This window comes from Chroicocephalus ridibundus, chromosome 21 (assembly GCF_963924245.1).
Source record: "Chroicocephalus ridibundus chromosome 21, bChrRid1.1, whole genome shotgun sequence".
Classification (NCBI taxonomy): domain Eukaryota; kingdom Metazoa; phylum Chordata; class Aves; order Charadriiformes; family Laridae; genus Chroicocephalus; species Chroicocephalus ridibundus.
In genome coordinates this window covers 3,912,196-3,930,566 of record NC_086304.1, presented here as the reverse complement: position 1 = coordinate 3,930,566, position 18,371 = coordinate 3,912,196, and the positions used below count along the sequence as shown (strand labels likewise).

The following is an 18,371-nucleotide window of genomic DNA, read 5'->3' as shown; positions in this document are numbered from 1 at the left end:
CAAATCACTCCGTGACACGGTCGCCCGTGGGGGGCTGAGACCGGACAAACCCATCAGCAGGGAACGTCCCGCAGCCCGCGTCCCCCACGCAGCCCCCCCTCCCCGTCCAGGCTTTGGGCGACCCCGGGGGGGTGTCGGGCAACTCTGCACGCCCCCACCAAGTCCTCACTCGTGGGAGCTCCTGCCCCACGTCCCGGTGGAACGGGGGTGGTGGTGGGGGGTGACCCCGAGTAGATGCCGCTCCGGGGGCTCTCGGGGACACGCGCAGCGCTGGGAGGGGGGACACTGGTGGGTCCAGGCGTTGCGGGAGACGCTGGGCACCCGGGGACACGCGTGACACCCACCGTCCGTGGGACGCTCCCGGCACACCGCGCCCCCGCCATGCTAGAAGAGGGTCAGTCTCGCTGCAGAGGAGCATTAGGGAGCGCCAGAGGCGGCGGCAAAAATTAAAATAATTAAGAGGCTAACGAAGAAAAAGAGGCAGGTGGGAAAAGTTAATTAGCAGAGGATGGTTTCGATCCATCGACCTCTGGGTTATGGGCCCAGCACGCTTCCGCTGCGCCACTCTGCTCTGTACTCTGAGGCTTGTATTGGTGCTATACGTACCTACTTAGCATTTGCGCATGCGCACTGCGCTCGTCGCCCGCTCCCATTCATGACCCTCGTCCGCCCCCCAGCGGCCGCCCGCGCCGTGACTAGTCGCCTTTTATGCCCGCCTCCGCCTTGGATTGATGGGCAGCCGAGCCAATGGGCTTGCAGCGAGGCAGACTGTGCCGGCGGGCGGGAACCAATAGGAGGGCGGGTTGTTGCGGGGTTGCGGAGCCCGGCGCGGAGGGGTCTCTACAGCGGCGGCGGTTCATTGTTGGGAGCGGCGGAACCATGAGGTGAGCGGGCCGGGGGCGTCTGTCCGACGGGCAGGGGACGGGGCCTGAGGCCGGAGCCCGCGGGGAGGGCCCGGGGGGCACCCTGAGGGAGGCCCAGTCTCCCCCGAAGGAGGGACGGTCCCCCCTGAAGGAGGGCCCGGGCCCTGCGCGGGGACCCCCCCTCCCCGGGACGCGTTCCCACTGCCCTAACGCCGTTTCCCTTCTCTCTCCCGCAGGGGCGATCGAGGCAGAGGCCGTGGCGGACGCTTTGGTTCCAGGGGAGGCCCTGGCAGTGGGCGAGTCTGGCTTCTGCTTTAGCGAGGGTGGCTCTTTAGCCTGTCAGGCCTAGGGGGTGGGCTGCGGCCGCCCCCGGGGCGAGCTGCCGGGGCGCAGGGACCGGGGCTGTAGCTGGCAGCGTAGCGCAGGATAACGGCGAGGCGTAGGGCCGGGGGCGGGGGGTGGCGGCCTCTCCGGGCCGCGTCTCTCAGCGCTGCGGGGAAGCCCTCGGTGTCCGGCCACTGCCGATGGCACGGGGGCGGGGGTTAGGTATCGTTAGGGGGGGGTGGGTTTATGAAGAAACCTTTCCAATTTCTGTAGGGCCTTTCTCGCGTCTCCACGGAACGGTGACAGAGGGGTGGTGTTCGGTGACACAGCGGTGAGCTGGTGGACAGCCCTACAGAGAATAAAGTTGTGTTTTTTTTTTTTTCTTTCCCCCACTTTAGGTTCCGGCCCTTTGTGCCGCACATCCCCTTTGATTTCTATGTCGTGAGTAACCCTCTTCTACGGAGCTGTTTGCAGGCAACAGCTGCAGGACTTTTCTGTGTTTAAAGATGCATCTTAAAAACCACGTTTGCTCACTGTGATGGTTTGACTTCTTTTAGCGTAGCCGGAGTAAAGGAGCTCACTGAAAATGCCGTTGGTTCAGTAGCTAACCTGAAATAGATCATCTTACTCTCTCTGTTGTGTGGAGTGCTTGTACACAGGATGACTAGGATGCAGTTGAGTAATAATCACAACAAATAAATGCCTTGATTGAGGTTTTCCTGCTTTTTAAGGCACCCCACTCACCCAGACCCTCGGTTCTGTCAGCTCTCTCTAACACAAACCTCCAGGGTTACTCCGATAGCTGTCGCTCACCTGGCAGAAGTTCTCCCAACAGCAACACGCATTTCCCACCGCTTATATGAGAAAATAATTTCCTCCTCCTGCCGAGCATCAGCCCTTTACAGACTTCCAAGGCAAACAATTCCACTCGCCCTTCCAGGCCCACCATAGCAACTGAAAAGCTCCGCCTATCTGCAAACAAAGGGTGTCATTCTTAAGAGACTGTAATATTGTTAATAAAACCCCCTCTTGATAGAGCCACTCTTAATGAGATCTGCCCTGTCTCACACCCCATAGTTGCAGGGGCACGCTGGCGGCTCCTCTGCCGTCAGAGCACAGTGAGTGTACAGGCTGGACAGGCAGCTGCCCTCCCTCCCTTAGGGTAATGTGAAAACGAAATTATAAAAGCAAGAAGTGAAAAGGACGATGGGGAAATCACAAAGGAAACAAGCGCTGCAGAATTTAAAAAAAAAAAAAAAAAAAGGGAGTACGTTTTGCTGATGAGTGGGTTGAACCAAAGTCTTTTTTCTCGAGCGTTGTAGTCTGATCTCTGATCCTGTTTTAGTGCGAAATGGCTTTCCCCCGTGTAAAACCTGCTGCTGATGAGACTGCCTTCAGTGAAGCCTTGCTGAAGAGAAACCAGGATCTCGCTCCGACTGCTGCTGAACAGGTTTTGTGCTGAAAATGGCTTTAAATTCTTTAGCTGGGTGTTCCTGCAGTGTTAGAGAACACACAGACAGACTGCCCTTCAGAGAGCGTGGTCAGGAGGTTACCCTAAAAAGTAATGACTTCTCTCCGAAATAAGCATCGCAGTAGAAATATGGGTGGAATTTCTTGGACAGTGATTTTTAAATACATTTGTTTTATCTCTTTATTACATATCTTGCATCAGGGCTGTCTGCGTTACGCTGTGCAAGATCGAATTATTTCAGGTCATATTGGACAACTGACTGGTAACACCACCCCTCTCCATTTCCCCTTTTTCAGGCTTCCATTCTTTCTCTGGTGACCAAAATAAACAACGTCATCGACAATTTAATTGTAGCACCAGGAACGTTTGAAGTGGTGAGTCCAAAAGTTTTGAGCTTAGAAAAAAAAAAAAAAATAGATAGCTACGTGGGGAGATGTGTCAGCGTGAGGGATGCGGGTGTTGGAGCTACCAAACCCAGCCCAAAGCGGGTTGAAGATTCATGCTGACTTCTGGAAATTACACGCGCCATTAAATTCACCACTTTTTGCTTTGCTCTTTCCAACAGCAAATCGAGGAGGTGCGCCAGGTGGGTTCCTACAAGAAGGGCACCATGACGACGGGGCACAACGTGGCCGATCTGGTTGTGATCCTGAAAATCTTACCCACCCGTGAGTAGGGGCTGCGTGCGGCTGCTGGCTGCCCCGCGGCGCTCGGCCTCGCTTTAACCACCTTCTCTTCTGCTGCTTCTCTCTAGTGGAAGCTGTGGCAGCCTTGGGGAACAAAGTCGTGGAAAGCCTGAGAGCGCAGGACCCCAGTGAAGGTGGGATGCTCTCCCGTGTCCTACGGGCTTGGAGACAGGCCGATACGAGGCAGTCTCCCCTTGAGCTTTGGGGTTTCTCTGAAGGGGACGGTGCCCAGCCCGGTGCCGCCGTCGAGATCCGTGGTCTTTCCTGCCTTCCTGGGTGCCGGGAAGGTCTTCCAGCGCCTCCGTGAGGAATTCTTGTTCTTTCTCCCCAGTCCTAACCATGCTGACCAACGAGACCGGCTTTGAGATCAGCTCGGCTGACGCGACAGTGAAGATCCTCATCACCACGGTGCCGCCCAACCTCCGCAAGCTGGACCCCGAACTGCACCGTAAGAGCTCAGCTCGCTCTGCCCCACACGGGAACCCTTCAGTGGGGTGGGGGGCACCAGCTGCCGCCCCCACACCTGCTCACCTTTTGGTTGAAAAAAAACAGGCATTTCTGCTGCTTCTTTCAGTGGACATCAAAGTGCTGCAGAGCGCCCTGGCTGCCATCCGCCACGCTCGCTGGTTCGAGGAGAACGCTTCGCAGTCCACGTGAGTTCGGCCTCAAACGGGAACTGCGGGCTCTGAGGGCTGGCGGAAATAATCCCCTTTACGGAGAAGGGGAGAAAGCAAGGAGAACTGCTCCCGCAGCAGGGAGGTGCACGTGAGGCGTTACGAACTCTCCTCCTGCCCCTGCCGTCTTCTCCAGGGTGAAGGTCTTGATCCGGCTGCTGAAAGACCTGAGGATTCGGTTCCCTGGCTTTGAGCCGCTCACACCCTGGATTCTGGACCTGCTGGTGAGCACGCGAGGGGGAACGCTGCTTGTGCCAGACATGCCGTAGATGACTTGTAGCTGCCTGCACGTCCCTGGGCTCTGGCATTCCCCTCTCATCCGAACTCCCGCTTTCTTTTTTCGCCTCTTCAGGGACACTACGCTGTGATGAACAACCCCACCAGGCAGCCCCTGGCTCTCAACATCGCCTACAGGTCTGTTGCCATTTGCTTCGCTCCTATAAATTCCGTTTCCATCTCAGTGCTGAACAGACCAAATAAAAGCAGCGGCATCTCGGGGCCTAAACTGGAACCAAAGCAGAATCCTCATGCAGATGTGCTAATTGCAGACTTTGTGGCTGTGTTTCTGTACTGGAATGGTTTAGTTTTAACCCAAAACATCTTGTCCTGTAGGCGCTGCCTTCAGATCCTGGCGGCGGGGCTCTTCCTCCCTGGATCTGTTGGGATCACTGATCCCTGCGAGAGCGGGAACTTCAGAGTCCACACGGTTATGACACTGGAACAGCAGGTGAGCTGCCTCCTCCACCGCAGGAGAAGGGAGCGGAACCCGTCCGTGCTCTGACTCTCCCCCACCCCGCAGGACATGGTGTGTTACACCGCCCAGACGCTTGTCCGCATCCTCTCTCACGGAGGCTACAGGAAAATCCTCGGCCAAGAGGGCGACGCCAGCTGTAAGTGGGGCCTGCATCGCAGGGGTCTTCCTCCACGCAGGCTGCCAGCAGCTTGGTGGGGAACGGGGCTGGTTTTCTGCGTCGCTGGAGAAGGTTAAGGGCTCTGAGAAGCAACTCGTTAGACCCCAGAGCAGGGGGGAGGCAACGCTGGCGAGGTGGGGTGTTGTGTCCTGGGGACAGGGCTTGTCCGCGCTGCGCAAGGTCACCCCAAGTCCCTGTTGTTTGCAGACCTGGCTTCCGAAATGTCCACCTGGGACGGAGTGATAGTGACGCCTTCCGAGAAGGCTTATGAGAAGCCTCCAGAGAAGAAAGAAGGAGAAGAGGAAGAAGAGAATCAGGAAGAACCTGCGGCAGGGGAGGAGGAGGAAAGCATGGAGACGCAGGAGTGACTGGCCCAGGTGAAGCCCAACGCTCCGGCTGCCTGAGGGAGGCAGCTCTGGGCAGGGGAGGGAAAGGCTGGGGCAGCCTGTGCCCACCCCCCAGCAGTTTGTCTCTCCCTCCGCAGCAGGACCCCCCGCCACCAGGTGCTGCCGGCCAAAGGACGTGAGGAACCCAGGAGAGGACTGAGCCTGAACTCGGCACATGCAGCCCACGGACACGACCCGGCCCCCGTATGTGTTTTTATAAGTCAACCTGGCCCCCGTATGTGTTTTTATAAGTTACAGATTAAAGTGTTCCCCCCTTTCGAGCGTGTCCAGTTTGTTCGGGTAGAAAATGTGTGTTATCAATGGGGGCCAGAAAAAGGTCTTAACAGCGGGAGGGGGTCTTTCTTGAACTGGGGAGCCCAGAACTGGACCCAGTGCTCCAGCTGTGGCCTCGCCAAGGCAGGGTAGAGGAGAATGGGGTCCCTCGACCTGCTGGCCCCATGCTCTTTTAACGTGCCCTGGGAGACCATTGGCCTTCTTGGCCACAATGGCACATCGCTGGCTCATGGGCAACCTGTTGCCCACCAGGACTCCCAGGTCCCTCTCTGCAGAGCTGCTCTCCACCAGGTCAGCCCCTGACCCGTACAGGAACAGGGGCTTGTTCCTCCCCAGGTGCAGGGCCCCGCACTTGCCCTTGCTGAACTCCGTCAGGTCCCTTTCCATCCACCTCTCCAGCCTGCCCAGGTCTCACTGGGTGGCAGCACAGCCTTCTGCTGCGTCACCTTCTCCTTCAGCGTTGTGTCGCCAGCAAACCTGCCGAGGGTACGCTCTGTGCCCTCACCCAGCTCAGCAGTGAATACATTCAACACGACTGGGCCCAGTAACAAGCCCCGTGAGCTACAGCCCTCCAACTGGCCCCTGCGCCGTTGCTCACACCCTCTGAGCTCTGCCGTTGTGATGCTGAACCCCGACCCGTGCTCTCTGCTGGCAGCATCTGCTGGGCTCTGCTCTCCCCACCGCGGCAGCCCTGACGTGGGAGCGTTACAGACTCACACTACAGACTCGTGCTGCCTCACCAGCCCATAAACAACGTGATCGCTTTTATTACAGTGCTTACAAACCTGGAAATACAACTCAGGGTCCCCCTGGTTCCTTCAGCTGCAGCCGAAGAGCTGCGGCCTCACTCTGCGGGGCCTCTCGCCCCCTCCCGCACTGTGGACGCTGCTACAAACAGGGACAGCAGCTCCCCTTGCCAGCGGCCCATTCCGTCCCCCGTCCTTCAGGCTCGCACCCCCTCACCATCCGGGGCCGCTCCTGCTCCGGCCCAGCTCACAGAGCTGTCGGCACAGCCGTGGTGCGAGGCGGATCCCGCTGCGGGGGTCTCACTTGCCAGGCAGGCCCTGGGGGTAGCCACCTGCCGCCTCCAGCATGGCCTTCCTCCGCACCGTCTCCTTGGCCACGCTGTGGTTCAGCCTCCGCAGCCGTTCCTGTACCAGGGAGCGGCAGATATCAGGATGGGGTGGGGGGGGAGGGCTCTGGGATCCCCCAAAACACAGCAACCCCGCCGGGGTCCCCGCACTGACCTGGGCGTTCTGCAGGATGTTGTTGACCAGCACCACCCTGCGCCGGGCGTTCAGCAGCTTCTTCACATAGGGGTCAAGGTCCAGCGCCACTTTCTGGTCCTCGTTGATGCGGCAAAGCTCTGGGGAGAGGGCAGAGGCTGGGAGGGGGGCCCAGGTCACCACAGACCCCCTAGGGGATGTGAGGCAAAACCCCGCTGTGACCCACAGCCAGGCTGCAGAGATGACCCCCCCCAAGTCTCACCTGTGGCCAGGCTGTCGATGTGCTCCCGCAGCTCCACCTGGCTCTCCCTGCGGAGGGGATGGCTCGGTGGCCAGGACAAAACCCTCCACCCTGACCCCAAACCCACCCCTGCTCCCCCTCCGACACAGAGACTGCACCCCCAGTTGCGCCCCCCCCCAACTCCCTCCCAGTCCAAATGCACATCCCACCCACCCGGTTACCTGCACCCCCTTCAGCCACCCCCAACTCTCCCCAAACCAGCCACATGCCCCCTCCCACCCCTCCAGTGGGTTCTGGAGTCCCCTCCAGCCCAGCTACGGACTCCTCCACTCCCCTCCCAGGCACCCCTAAGCCCCCCACGGTGCTCCTAAAGCCCTTCACCACTCAAATTGCCCCCCGCCCCGGCCTTACATGCTCACCTCGATACTGTCCCCTCAGTCCCCCACTCCCACCTCGGCGCCCGCTCCTCAGCCTCTCTCCCACCGCTCCTCAGCCCCCCCAGGCCCGCTCCCACCTCGGTACCCGCTCCTCAGGCCCTCTCAGCCCCGCTCCCCTCAGGCGCCCCGGCCCCCCCACCCTCCTCCCGGACCTGACGGCGTGGACGTGCCCGTCGAGCTGCCGCACGGCCGGCCGCAAGAACTGCAGCAACCCCTCGGCGAAGAGCTCCCGCGCCGCCGGCCCTCCGCCGCTCCCCGCCGCCATCTTGGCACCGCCGCGGGGGCCGCCGGGAAATGGCGGCGGCGGCGAGCGAGGCGCACCTACTACTTCCGGTCTCGCGACGCGGGGACTGCTGGGAAATGTAGTTCCGGGAGAGGCAGGGCAGCTCCGGCCCTTCCCAGCGCCCGATAGTGCTTAAAGCCCGCCCTGGCTGTGTGAGTACGTTCTGCTGGGTCTTCATAGACTCATGGAATGGTTCGGGTTGGAAGAGACCTTAAAGCTCATCCCGTGCCACCCCCTGCCCTGGGCAGGGACACCTCCCACCAGCCCAGGTGGCTCCAAGCCCCGTCCAACCTGGCCTTGAACCCCTCCAGGGATGGGGCAGCCACAGCTTCTCTGGGCAACCTGGGCCAGGGGCTCACCCCCCTCACAGCCAAGAATTCCTGCCTCACATCTCATCTCAATCTCCCCTCTTCCAGTGGAAAACCCTTCCCCCTCGTCCCATGGCTCCCCTCCCTGCTCCAGAGTCCCTCCCCAGCTTTCCTGGAGCCCCTTGAGGGACTGGAAGGGGCTCCAAGGTCTCCGCGGAGCCTCCTCTTCTCCAGGCTGAGCCCCCCCAGCTCTCTCAGCCTGTCCCCACAGCAGAGGGGCTCCAGCCCTCCCAGCAGCTCCGGGGCCTCTTCCGGCCCCGCTCCAACAGCTCCGTGTCTCTCCTGTGCCGAGGCCCCGGAGCTGACGGCAGCACTGCAGGGGGGGTCTCACAGAGCGGAGCAGAGGGGCAGAATCCCCCCCTTGCCCTGCTGGGGATGCAGCCCAGGCTGCGTTTGGCAGTTGGTTTTTTTTTTTTTTTTCCTTTTCTTACAAAAATTAAACTATTGTGAAGGGTCAGGGCAGGGGGCTGGGCTCGGCGGCTGGCATGGCATGCAGGACCTCGTCCAGCAGCTGCAGGGCGCGATGGAGGTGCACCTCGATCCAGCATGGTGTGTGCGTGATGCTCTGCCGGGGGTAGTCGGGCCCCCAGCCCTTGACGAAGCTCAGCCGCAGGATGCACAACCGCCGCAGGTCGTCCACCCCGATCCCCGCTGCCGCCGACAGCCCTGCGCGGGGGGGGGACGCGGCCGTGGGTGGGGGGATCCCCCATGCTTTGGGGGGGGTCACCCCCATGTCCCCCTCTCCCCGGGGCGGTCACTCACCCACGGCTGGCGCGATGCCTCCCACCGAGCCGGGGCCAGGGATGGTGCCAGCCACGGCGGCCGCCTGAGCGGCAGCGGCAGCCTGAGCCGTGGCCGCTTGCTGCTGCATCTGGCGGTGGCACTGGCGCAAGTCAAATACCTGGGGGCCATGGGGGGGGACACACACTCCTCAGCAGGGTGGGATGGGAGGGGGATGCCCTGGGGGGGATGCACCCCCTTCAGCATGCGCACGGGGGCCCTCCATCCCCGGGGTCCCTCCATTGTCCCTCGGCATTGGGGACCCTTTACCCGGGACCCCCTTTAACATAGGCATGAGGGTTCCTCCATCCCTGGGGTCCCTCCATCACCCCCAGCGTGGGCGACTCATTGCCTGGGACCCGCTTTAACACCAACGCAGGCATCCCTCCATCCACAGTACCTCCATTGTCCCACAGCACCGGGGACCCTTTACTTGGGATCCCCTTTAACATGGGCACGGGGCTCCCTCCATGCCTGGGGTCCCTCCATCCCCCCCAGAATGGGTGAATCGTTACCCCGGACCTCCTTTAACAGGGACATGGGGATTCCTCCATGCCTGGGGTCCCCCCATCGCCCCCAGAATGGGTGACCCATTACCCGGGACCCCCTTTAACATTGGCATGGGTGTTCCTCTACCTCCAGTCCCTCCACTGTCCCTCGGTATTGGAGACCCTTTACCCAGGACCCCCTTCAACATGGACAGGCAGCTCCCTCCATCCCTAGGGTCTCCATTGTCCCTCGGTATGGGGGACCCATTGCTGAGGACCCCCCCTAACATGGGCATGGGGGGTCCCTCCATCCCTGGGGTCCCTCCATTGCCCCCAGAACGGGTGACCCACCGCCCAGGACCCCCTTTAAGATGGGCACAGGGGTCCCCCCCGTGCCTGGTAACCCCTTTCCCCCCCCCCCGGGAATGCCCCACCTTGATGTACGCGCCGGGGTAGATCTTGTGGACGGCGTCGCCGGGGGCCCTGCCCGCCTCCCGGTCCAGGTAGTAGCTCTGCAGGAAGACGGCGTGGTGGCTCCGGCACCGCAGCCAGACGTCGCCCTCGCCGCGGCACTCCAGCTGCACGCCCTTCCCGATGTGCAGCCTGGCCCGCAGGGACCCTCAGCACCGGCACCCCCCATAGCCCCCCGCATCCTCCCATAGCCCCCCCCGCATCCCAGATCTGCCCCACCACCCCCCGTTTACCCGTTGTATCCCCCCACCTGGCCCGCATACCCCCCGTTGCCCCCCTGTATCCCCCTTACACTCCGTCATTCCCCTTCTGCCCCACGCACCCCCCATTTGGCCCCCTATAAACCCCCACCTGCCCCATCACCCCCCTGTTGCCCCCCTATATCCCCGTTCTGCCCCATACACCCCTCATTTGCCCCCCATATCCCCTCACCTGCCCCATACATCCCCCATTTGCCCTCTATATCCCCCCATCTGCCCCGTCATGCCCCAGTTGCCCCCCTATATCCCCGTTCTGCCCCGTCCACCCATTTGCCCCTCATATCCCCTCATTTGCCCCCATATCCCCCCACCTACCCCGTATATCCCCCAGTTGCCCCCCTGTATTCCCCTTCTGCCCCATACATCCCTGTTCTGCCCCCTATATCCCTATTTTGCCCCATATATTCTGCAGTTGCCCCCTATATCCCTGTTCTGCCCCATCACCCCCCGTTTAACCCCCTATATCCCCATTTTGCCCCACCCATCCCCCATTTGCTCCCCTGTATCAATGTTCTACCCCATACACCCCCCAGCTGCCCCTTAAATCCCCCCACCTGCCCCCTAAATCCCCCCACCTGCCCCCTAAATCCCCCCACCTGCCCCATATATCCCCCAGTTGCCCTCCTGTATTCTTCTTCTGCCCCATCCATCCCCCATTTTCCCCCTATACCCCCATTCTGCCCCACCAGTCCCCGGTTGCCCCCTATATCCTCCCACCTGCCCCCTACATCCCCCCAGCTGCCCCCTATATCCCCCCAGCTGCCCCATCCACCCCCCAGCTGCCCCCTATATCCCCCTTCTGCCCCCTACAACACCCCTGCACCCCATCCACCCCCGTTTTCCCCCCCATCTCCCCCTTCTGCCCCATCCCTCACCCCCACATCACCCCCCTTTCACACCTGCAACCCCCGTCCCCATCCCGGCCGCGCGTTCCCCCCCCACCCCCCTCCTCGCCCCCCGCCCCACCGGGCCCGCTCGCTGGCGTGGGTGCGGTGCAGGTTGGAGAGCTGCCCCAAGCAGAAGCGGGCCCCCCCCGAGGGGTCCACGTAACCGTCCACGACGACCAGGGGGCAGCCGGACGCCACCTTGAACGTCTCCCCCACCTGCACGTCCATCTCGAAATAGGCGATGGAGCACCAAAACTCTGGCCCTGGGGGGGGGGACACACACACAAGTAGGGGGGGTCAGGGCACCCATGGCTTGGGCAGAGGGTGCTCATTAGGGTGGGGGTGCTAATTAGGGTGAGGGGAACTTACCGGGGTGGGTGGACACCGGTTGCTGGTAGGGCCCGGAGTTATGGTGGGGGGGCCCTGGGGAGGGGGCAGAGATGGGGTGAGCGCAGCATCTGGGACGCTCCCTCCCTCCCCAGTTCCACCCCCCTCCCCGATAACCCCCAAAAACCTACAGTAGCGGTTGAGGGGGTGGAGCGGGGGCTGCGGCCCCCCCAGGCTGGGTGCGTAGATGGCCGTACTGGTCCAGCTGTCCGGCGACGCTGGGGCAGGAGAGAGGGTGAGCGGGTTTGGGGGGTGGGGTGGCTGTGTGTCCCCCCCACCCCGAGGCGGGGAACGTCCCCGGTACTCACCGTGGCAGGGCGGCTCGGGGTACCCCTTCTGCGGGGGGGGCTGCGCCGGGGGGGGCGTTGGGCAGGCGACACGCAGCAGCCCCTCGCCATGGGGCAGCGAGAGTAGGGAGCTGCCAGGGGCTGCTGTGGGAGGGGGGACACAGTGCGGGGGCTCAGGGTGACACCCCCAAACCCGTCCTTGGGGATGGGGGTTTAATGGCGGAGGGGGGGGTGGGTGGGTGTCTCACCTGGGGGTGACATGGGCAGCGTGGGGCGGAGGTGGGGGGACGCGGGGAGCTGCGGGGGGGGCAGTGGCTGGCGGTAGGGCGTGGGGGGGGGTGGAGGTGACACCACCTCGTCCCCCTGCTGCCGGCTGGGTGGTGGCACCTCCATCTGCGCACAGTCATGGACGACCTCCTCCTTCAGCAGGCGCGGGGGGGGCACTGGGGGGGGACGACGGGGGGACACAGACACCGGAGACCATGGGGGGGGTGCGGACAGCCGCCGTCGGGGGGGACAACGCCGGCTGCCGGGGTGCCCCCCGCCATCCCCCCCGCTGGCGTCTCACCTGGGCTGTGGATGCTGAGACCTGCGGGGAGATTTGGGGTGCAATGGGGGTGTGTGTGTGGGGGGGGTTTATGGGTGCCGGTGGAGTCAGGAGCGGGGTGATCCCCCACCCCGGGGGTGTCGGTGGGGCTGGCTCACCGACGGGGGGGGCCGGCAGGCGCTCGTAGTGGTAGGGGTTGACACAGACGCTGTCGCGCTTGAGGCCGAAGGCGAAGCGGCAGAAGCGCAGGGGCCTCAGCTCGGCCTTGTGCAGGTCGGGCCAGCGCCACAGCCGGGCGTAGAGGACGTGGGGGAACCCCTTCCTGCCGGCCACCTGCGGGGGGGGGGGGGGGGGGGACACGGCATGGGGGCACACGAGCTGCAGGGACGGTGTGTCCCGTCCCCCCGGCTCCCAGGCTGACTGCACCCAGCCGGGATGCTGGACCACCCCCCCAGTGGTGCCCCAAAGCAACCCTCCGGGGGGGGGGGGGTTCCAGACCTCCCCCCAGCACCCCCATAGGGGAGTCCCTAACCCCGAGCAGCCCCCCGGGGGGGTCTGGACCCTCCTCCAGCATCCCCAGGGGGTCAAGAGCCCCCCAGCATCTCCCCGGGGAATCTGGGCCCCCCCCAGCACCCCCGTAGCGGGGGGTCTGTAACCCCCAGCATCCACCTGGGGCCCTCCAGACCCCCCCAGCATCCCTCAGGGGGGGTTCAGAGCCCCCCAGCACCCTTGTAGGGGGGGTCCGTAACCCCCAGCATCCCCCCCAGGGCTCTCCATACCCCCCCAGCACTCCCGCGGGGGTGTCCAGATGCCTCCAGCACCCTCGCGGGGGATGGGGGGTCTGTAACCCCCAGCATCCCACGGTACGGGGGGGATCCAGCACCCTCGTAGGGGCGTCCATAAGCCCCAGCATCCCCCCGGGGCCCTCCAGACCCTCCCAACATCTCCTCAGTGGGGTCCGGACCCCCCCCATTACCTCTGTGGGGGTGTCTGGAACTCCCCAGCAACCCTCCGGGGGCCCTCGGACCCCCCCAGCACCCCCGTAGAGGAAGTCCATAACCCCCAGCATCCCCCCTTGGGGGTCCAGACCCACCCCCCCTCCCCCCAGCATCCCCACAGCAGTCTGTACCCCCCCCCAGCACCCTCATACCGGGGTCTGTAACCCCCAGCACCCCCTGAGGGCCCTCCAGACCCCCCCCCCCAAGCATCCCCTAAAGGGGGTCCGGACCCCCCAGCACCCTAGTAGGGGGGGTCTGCAACCCGCAGCATCCTCTCGGGGGCCTCCGGACCCCCTGGCACCCTGTTGGGGGGGTCTGGACCCTACTCCATCACCCCCGGGGGGTCCAGAGCCCACCACCACCCCCGCAGGGGCCCCCAGACCCCCCCAGCACCCTCGTAAGGGGAATCTCCAGCCTGGAGTGCACCCTCCGGGGGGGGTTCCGGACCCCCCCTGCACCCCCATAGAGGAGTCCCTAACCCCGAGCATCCCCCCGGGGGGGGTACGGACCCTCCTCCAGCATCCCTGAGTGGTCCAGAGCCCCCCAGCATCCCCCCCGGGGGATCCGGACACCCCCCCCCCAGCATCTCCCCGGCGGCCTCCAGAGCCCCCCGGCATCCCCGGGAGGGGTCCAGGCCCCCCCCCGCCCCCCAGGAGCCCCCCAGGGCCGGACCCCGCGGATGCCGGACGCTCCCGGGCGGGGGGAGGGCTGGCGCCGGGCCGGGCCACCCCCCCGCGTCTCCCCGGCTCCAGACATAACAACCCCCCCCCCGCTCCCCCGGGCCCGCAGGCTGCCAGACGGTGACTCATCCCGGGACGGGGGGGGGGCGCAGTCGCCGGGGGATGCCAGCGATGGCGGGGCTGGGGGCAACGCTGCCTGTGGCTGCCCCTGCCTGGATCCATCTCCCTGGCCCTGGCCCCCATCCCCGGATGCATCTCCCGGGGCGCACCGCCGTGTCCCCGTCCCTGTCCCCCCCCATCCCCGGGGCGGCCGCGGGGGGGGTGGGCACAAGCCCAGACACTGAAGTCACCGCGGCTCCCGGCCCGCAGCCGCGGGCTCCACCCGGGGGGGGGGGGAATGTCCCCCCCGCCACCGCACGCCTGGCCCCCCCCGGATCGGGGAGGGCTGGGGGATGTCGGGACACCAGGATGCCGGGGTCCCCCTGGACTGGGGGGGTGTATCGGGGCATCCCGACACCCAGGTCCCCCAAGCTCGGGGTGTCATGGGGCACCTGGGTCCCCCCAGCTCGGGGAGGGTTTTGGGGTCTCAGGGGCCATGGGGCACCCCAACACCCAGATCCCCAGCTCGGGGAGGGTCGGGGGGTCATGGAGCACCCCAACATCCAGACGTTTCCAGCTCAGGGAGGGCTGGGGGGGGTCTTGGGGCACCCCAATACCCAGGTGTCCCCAGCTCAGAGAGGTCTGGGGGGGCCTTGGGGGTCACGGGGCACCCCAGCACCCGGTTGTCCCCCGCTCAGAGGGTCGTGAGGTCTCAGGGTTCATGGGTCACCCCAACACCCAGCTTGGGGACGGTTTTGGGGTTTCAAGGGGTTAGGGAGCACCCCAACACCCAGGTGTCCCCACCTCGGGGAAGGTTTTGGGGTCTTGGGGGTCATGGGGCACCCTAAGACCCCAATGTCCCCCCCTCGGGGTGCCAGCACGGGGGTGTTACCTGGAGGCGCCCGTCTAAGGTGCGCGGGATGGTGACGCACTTGCTGGGGTGGGCACCGTTGGTGGTGACGGCGGCGACGAGCGCGTCGAGCTCGTCCTTCTTCTCCTTCAGCTTCCTGAGCAGGCTCTCGATGGCCCGGCGGGCGAAGGCCTCGCTGTCCCCGCGCTGCCGGTGGCACAGCAGGCTGCGCACAATGCTCGGGCCGGCGTCGCTGCTGCCAGGCGTGCCGAGGGACATGGCGCCGCTGCCCTGCAAGGCACAGCACGGCCCTGCTGTCACCCCGCAGCAAGGGATGCATTGTGTCGTTCCCCCCCCCCCCGCCCTCACCCACATGGGTGTCACCGAGCTGGGAGTCACCGTACGGGGGGGACAGTGCCCACCGGGTGGTTGGTGCCGGCAAGAGGGGACACAACCCATGCGTGACATGGCAGCCCCCCAAAAGGCACATGGCAGGTGAGGAGGACGTGGGACAAAGCCCTGTGTCACCTGGGATGGGGGGGGGCAGCCTGGGTGCCACGGTGCCTCTGCGGCGTGGGAGGAGGGACGGGGGTCACTGCGATGCCGAGACCCCCCATGGAGTCCCCTGCGCCCCGCGGCCCCGCTGGCAGCAGCGCCAGAGCTGGGCCACGGCGTCACCTTGGGCAGCGTGCGCGGGGTGGGGCCACCGGCCGTGTCACACCGACCGACGGCCGGGAGGGCAGCAGGCCTGCGTGGGCGCAGTGCGCGAGGGTGCCCGCGTGCGTGCAGCGTGTCAGTGTGCCTGCGTGTGTGCAGCGCTGCCCAGGTGCGTGCACGTGCGCAAGGGTGCCTGCACTTGTGCGAGGTGCCTGCATGCATACAAGCGAGCAAGGGCACCTGTGTGTGCGTGTGAGGGTGCCCGCGTGTCTGCAAGCGTGCCTATGTGCATGCAAGCGTGCGCAGGTGCCTGCACGTGTGCAAGGGTGCCTGCATGTGTGCAAGGGTGCCAGTGCGCATGCAAGCGTGCAAGGGTGCCTGTCTGTGTGCAGCGTGCAAGCGTGCCTGTGTGTGCGCAAGCGTGCAAGGGGTGCAAGGGTGCCCATGTGCGTGCAGCGTGCAAGCGTGCCTCTGTGTGTGCAAGGGTACGTGCAAGCGTGCGAGGCCGGGCGTTGGGCCGCGCTCGGCGCTCCCCGTCCCCTGCCTGGCGCAGGGGCCAGACTAAACACAGCCCCAGCCCGGCGCCGCTCCGTAACCCCCGGCTTCTCCCTCGCCCGCCCGCCCGCGCACACGCCAAGGGCCGCGCACACGCGTGTGGGGGCCCCGCGAGCATCCCCCCACCCGACGCCTCGCTCCAGGCCCTGGGAAAAGCCCGGGGTGGGCGGCAGACACAACGCCCCCTCGGTGCCCGTGCCCCCACGTTGCCGTGGGATGGGAGGGTGGCTTGTCCTGCCTGCGTTCCCCCCGCCCCAGCGTGGGCGCAAGGCCATGGCCACCCTCTCGCTGGAGCGATGCCGCTGGCCGGGCTCCTTGAGAGGAGGCGGATGCCGTCGGCCATGGGGACACCTTGGAGGATGCTGGAGGGACCCCGCGGAGCCTCCATGTTTGGGATACAACCCCGACCACCCCGTGGGTTCCAGCGCAGCCTCGGGCACCCGTCCCGCCGCGGCCCTGCCTGCCCGCCATGCTTGGCTTCAGGGCTCCATTTTGGGACCAAAGGAGGTGAAAAAGGGTGGTGGGGACTCTGTGAGCTGGGGCCGCCTGGGATCGCCCTGGAAGGAACGTGCAGGGATCCCGGGGGGATAACGGACTGGGGGGGACAAGGAGGTGCCTCATTGCCCTGCTCCAGCTGGGAAGTGACATTTCTGTGCCAGCCTTGTGTCCCCCCGGGGGGGGCTTTTCACCAACCCGTCAGGGCTCCTCGGGGGGGCTGGCGTGGGGGTCCCCCCTCCTCCCCCCATAGCTCCTGCCCTACAAATACCCGCCTCAGCCCGTGGCCCGAGTCCCGGCGCCAGAGCCAGCCTTGTCCCCGAACCCGGGGGTGGGGACGAGCAGCGCGGGACCGGGGGGATGCGCCAGCTCCCGCAGCCCCCACAGGGACACGCTCCCCGGACTGGTCTTGGCTCCGGGGCCACCAACTCCCGGACAGTCCCAAGGGCAGGGACAGAAGGACCGGCGGGGGCTGGAGCGGGCAGGCGGGGGAGGGCGGAGAGGGGGGGACAGGAGTGGGGACACCCGGGGGGCGATGGCGGGGGGGGGGGACACGGACCGGTACTCACCTCCGCCGCCCGGCTCCGCTCACTCGGGGCCCGGCTCCCGCTGCATCTCCTCCGGCTGCCTGCGCCCCCTGCACCCCCGGCCCTGCCTGCACCCCCTGCCTGCACCCCTGCCCTGCCCTGCAGCCCTGCCCGCAGGTCCGCAGCCCTGCCCGCTCCTGCCGATCCCTGCCCGCAGGTCTGCCCGTCCCTGCCCGCTCCTGCCGATCCCTGCCCTCTCCTGCCCGCCCCTGCCCGCTCCTGCCGTCTCCTGCCCGTCCCTGCCCTCTCCTGCCCGCCGCTGCTCCTCGGCCGCACCACCACAAGCAGCAGCCGGAGCGCGTGAGGCGCTGTCGCGCCGCAGCCAATCACGGGGGGCCCCGCAGGCGGCCCTCGCCGCGCCAGCCAATAGTGACCGCGCTCCCGGGAGGGTGGGCGGGGCGAGCGCCGGAACCGGCCCCGCTCCGGGACCCCGCGAGAGGCCCGATGCGGGGGGGGGGGGGGGGGGGCCTCAGGCCGGGACCCCCGGGCCGCCGCCGGGCACGGGCGGGAGGCGGCGCCAGGGGGCGGCCCGCGGAGAATTTACCCGGAGTACGACCTGAAAATCCCCATTTCCCGGAAAAAACCCCACCCACTGTCCCGGAATAAAAAGCCCATTCCCCCCCCCAATATTTCCCAGGGTAAAAAAAACCACCCAAACATTTCCCAGGGAAAACATCCCCCTCATTTCCCGTGGAAAGAAAACCTCAAAAACATTTCCCAGGGAAAAAAAAAACAACCCTCCACCCTTTTTCCCCAGAAAAAAACATCTCCCCAACCCCCCCATTTCCTAGACATCCCCCCCCCCCCCCCCCAGTTCCTGGGGAAAAAACCCACCCCGCCATTTCCAAGGGCAAAATAACAATAAAAATAAAAAACCTCAAACTTTTCCCAGGGGGAAAAAAAAAATAAAAATCCCCTCACCCATTTCCCAGGGAAAAAACACCCAAACATTTAACCAAGGGGAAAACAAAAAAGAAAAGAAAATTAATAGGTGAAAATACCCCAAACCAACCCATTTCCTGGGTAAAAAAGAAACAAACCAAACGCTTCCCGCAGGGAAAAAAAAAACAACCCAGGACATTTTCTGAGGGGGAAAAAAAACCGCACCCCATTTCCCGGAAAAAAAAATCCCACCCAGCATCTATTTCCAACAAAAAATAATAATAAAAAAAAAAAACC

The 18,371-nt window shown here is 64.7% G+C and overlaps 3 protein-coding genes and 1 non-coding gene across 10 annotated transcripts; 1 reads left to right on the top strand and 3 right to left on the bottom strand.

The window, feature by feature from the left end:
* Positions 1-499: 499 nt before the first annotated feature.
* On the bottom strand, positions 500-571 carry TRNAM-CAU (transfer RNA methionine (anticodon CAU)). Its single transcript has one exon. It is a non-coding gene; the product is annotated as a tRNA-Met (tRNA).
* A 213-nt stretch (positions 572-784) lies between these two features.
* Positions 785-5,594, top strand: ILF2 (interleukin enhancer binding factor 2). Of its 4 annotated transcripts, none has more exons than XM_063357023.1 (15): positions 785-884; positions 1,100-1,142; positions 1,587-1,628; positions 2,533-2,637; positions 2,955-3,032; positions 3,224-3,326; positions 3,413-3,478; positions 3,676-3,792; positions 3,919-3,997; positions 4,155-4,242; positions 4,371-4,432; positions 4,631-4,745; positions 4,818-4,908; positions 5,137-5,306; positions 5,414-5,594. In XM_063357023.1, exons 1-14 carry the CDS (start codon positions 880-882, stop codon positions 5,295-5,297), a joined length of 1,155 nt encoding a protein of 384 aa, XP_063213093.1. In that variant the 5' UTR covers positions 785-879; the 3' UTR covers positions 5,298-5,306; positions 5,414-5,594. The 4 variants fall into 4 exon arrangements, with proteins under 4 accessions (XP_063213093.1, XP_063213092.1, XP_063213091.1 ...); XM_063357022.1 differs by having other exon boundaries at positions 1,100-1,159; positions 1,586-1,628; positions 5,417-5,594; XM_063357021.1 differs by having other exon boundaries at positions 1,100-1,159; positions 1,586-1,628.
* A 747-nt stretch (positions 5,595-6,341) lies between these two features.
* SNAPIN (SNAP associated protein) lies at positions 6,342-8,169 on the bottom strand. The gene is made up of 4 exons (XM_063357025.1): positions 7,666-8,169; positions 7,098-7,144; positions 6,857-6,975; positions 6,342-6,760 (listed from the first exon to the last, which is right to left on the bottom strand). The coding sequence occupies exons 1-4, from the start codon at positions 7,776-7,778 to the stop codon at positions 6,656-6,658; spliced, it is 384 nt and encodes a 127-aa protein (XP_063213095.1). The 5' UTR covers positions 7,779-8,169; the 3' UTR covers positions 6,342-6,655.
* Positions 8,170-8,324: 155 nt separating this feature from the next.
* On the bottom strand, positions 8,325-17,410 carry LOC134525821 (mothers against decapentaplegic homolog 4-like). 4 transcript variants are annotated; one of them, XM_063357072.1, is made up of 12 exons: positions 17,175-17,410; positions 14,941-15,189; positions 12,430-12,604; positions 12,293-12,313; positions 11,973-12,167; positions 11,746-11,868; positions 11,569-11,655; positions 11,420-11,473; positions 11,130-11,313; positions 9,867-10,035; positions 8,927-9,065; positions 8,325-8,830 (listed from the first exon to the last, which is right to left on the bottom strand). In XM_063357072.1, exons 2-12 carry the CDS (start codon positions 15,175-15,177, stop codon positions 8,619-8,621), a joined length of 1,596 nt encoding a protein of 531 aa, XP_063213142.1. In that variant the 5' UTR covers positions 15,178-15,189; positions 17,175-17,410; the 3' UTR covers positions 8,325-8,618. The 4 variants fall into 4 exon arrangements, with proteins under 4 accessions (XP_063213142.1, XP_063213139.1, XP_063213141.1 ...); XM_063357069.1 differs by having other exon boundaries at positions 9,867-9,944; positions 11,267-11,313; positions 17,175-17,309; XM_063357070.1 differs by having other exon boundaries at positions 8,626-8,830; positions 9,867-9,944; positions 17,175-17,309.
* Between the last annotated feature and the right edge of the window lie 961 nt (positions 17,411-18,371).

Bases quoted from the DNA above. Each gene is read 5' to 3' on its own strand.
- ILF2 (XM_063357022.1), top strand. The intron at 3,479-3,675 runs GTGGGATGCTCT...CTTTCTCCCCAG, and splicing joins AGCGCAGGACCCCAGTGAAG to TCCTAACCATGCTGACCAAC. The intron at 4,909-5,136 runs GTAAGTGGGGCC...TGTTGTTTGCAG, and splicing joins CCAAGAGGGCGACGCCAGCT to ACCTGGCTTCCGAAATGTCC.
- SNAPIN (XM_063357025.1), bottom strand. From the start codon at position 7,778: ATGGCGGCGGGGAGCGGCGGAGGGCCGGCGGCGCGGGAGCTCTTCGCC. The intron at 7,145-7,665 runs GTCCGGGAGGAG...TCCCCTCCGCAG, and splicing joins GGGCACGTCCACGCCGTCAG to GGAGAGCCAGGTGGAGCTGC. The intron at 6,761-6,856 runs GTCAGTGCGGGG...TCCCTGGTACAG, and splicing joins ACATCCTGCAGAACGCCCAG to GAACGGCTGCGGAGGCTGAA.
- LOC134525821 (XM_063357072.1), bottom strand. From the start codon at position 15,177: ATGTCCCTCGGCACGCCTGGCAGCAGCGACGCCGGCCCGAGCATTGTG. The intron at 12,314-12,429 runs GTGAGCCAGCCC...ATCTCCCCGCAG, and splicing joins CCTGCCGGCCCCCCCCGTCG to GTCTCAGCATCCACAGCCCA. The intron at 11,314-11,419 runs GTAAGTTCCCCT...CCCCCCCCCCAG, and splicing joins ACCGGTGTCCACCCACCCCG to GGCCAGAGTTTTGGTGCTCC.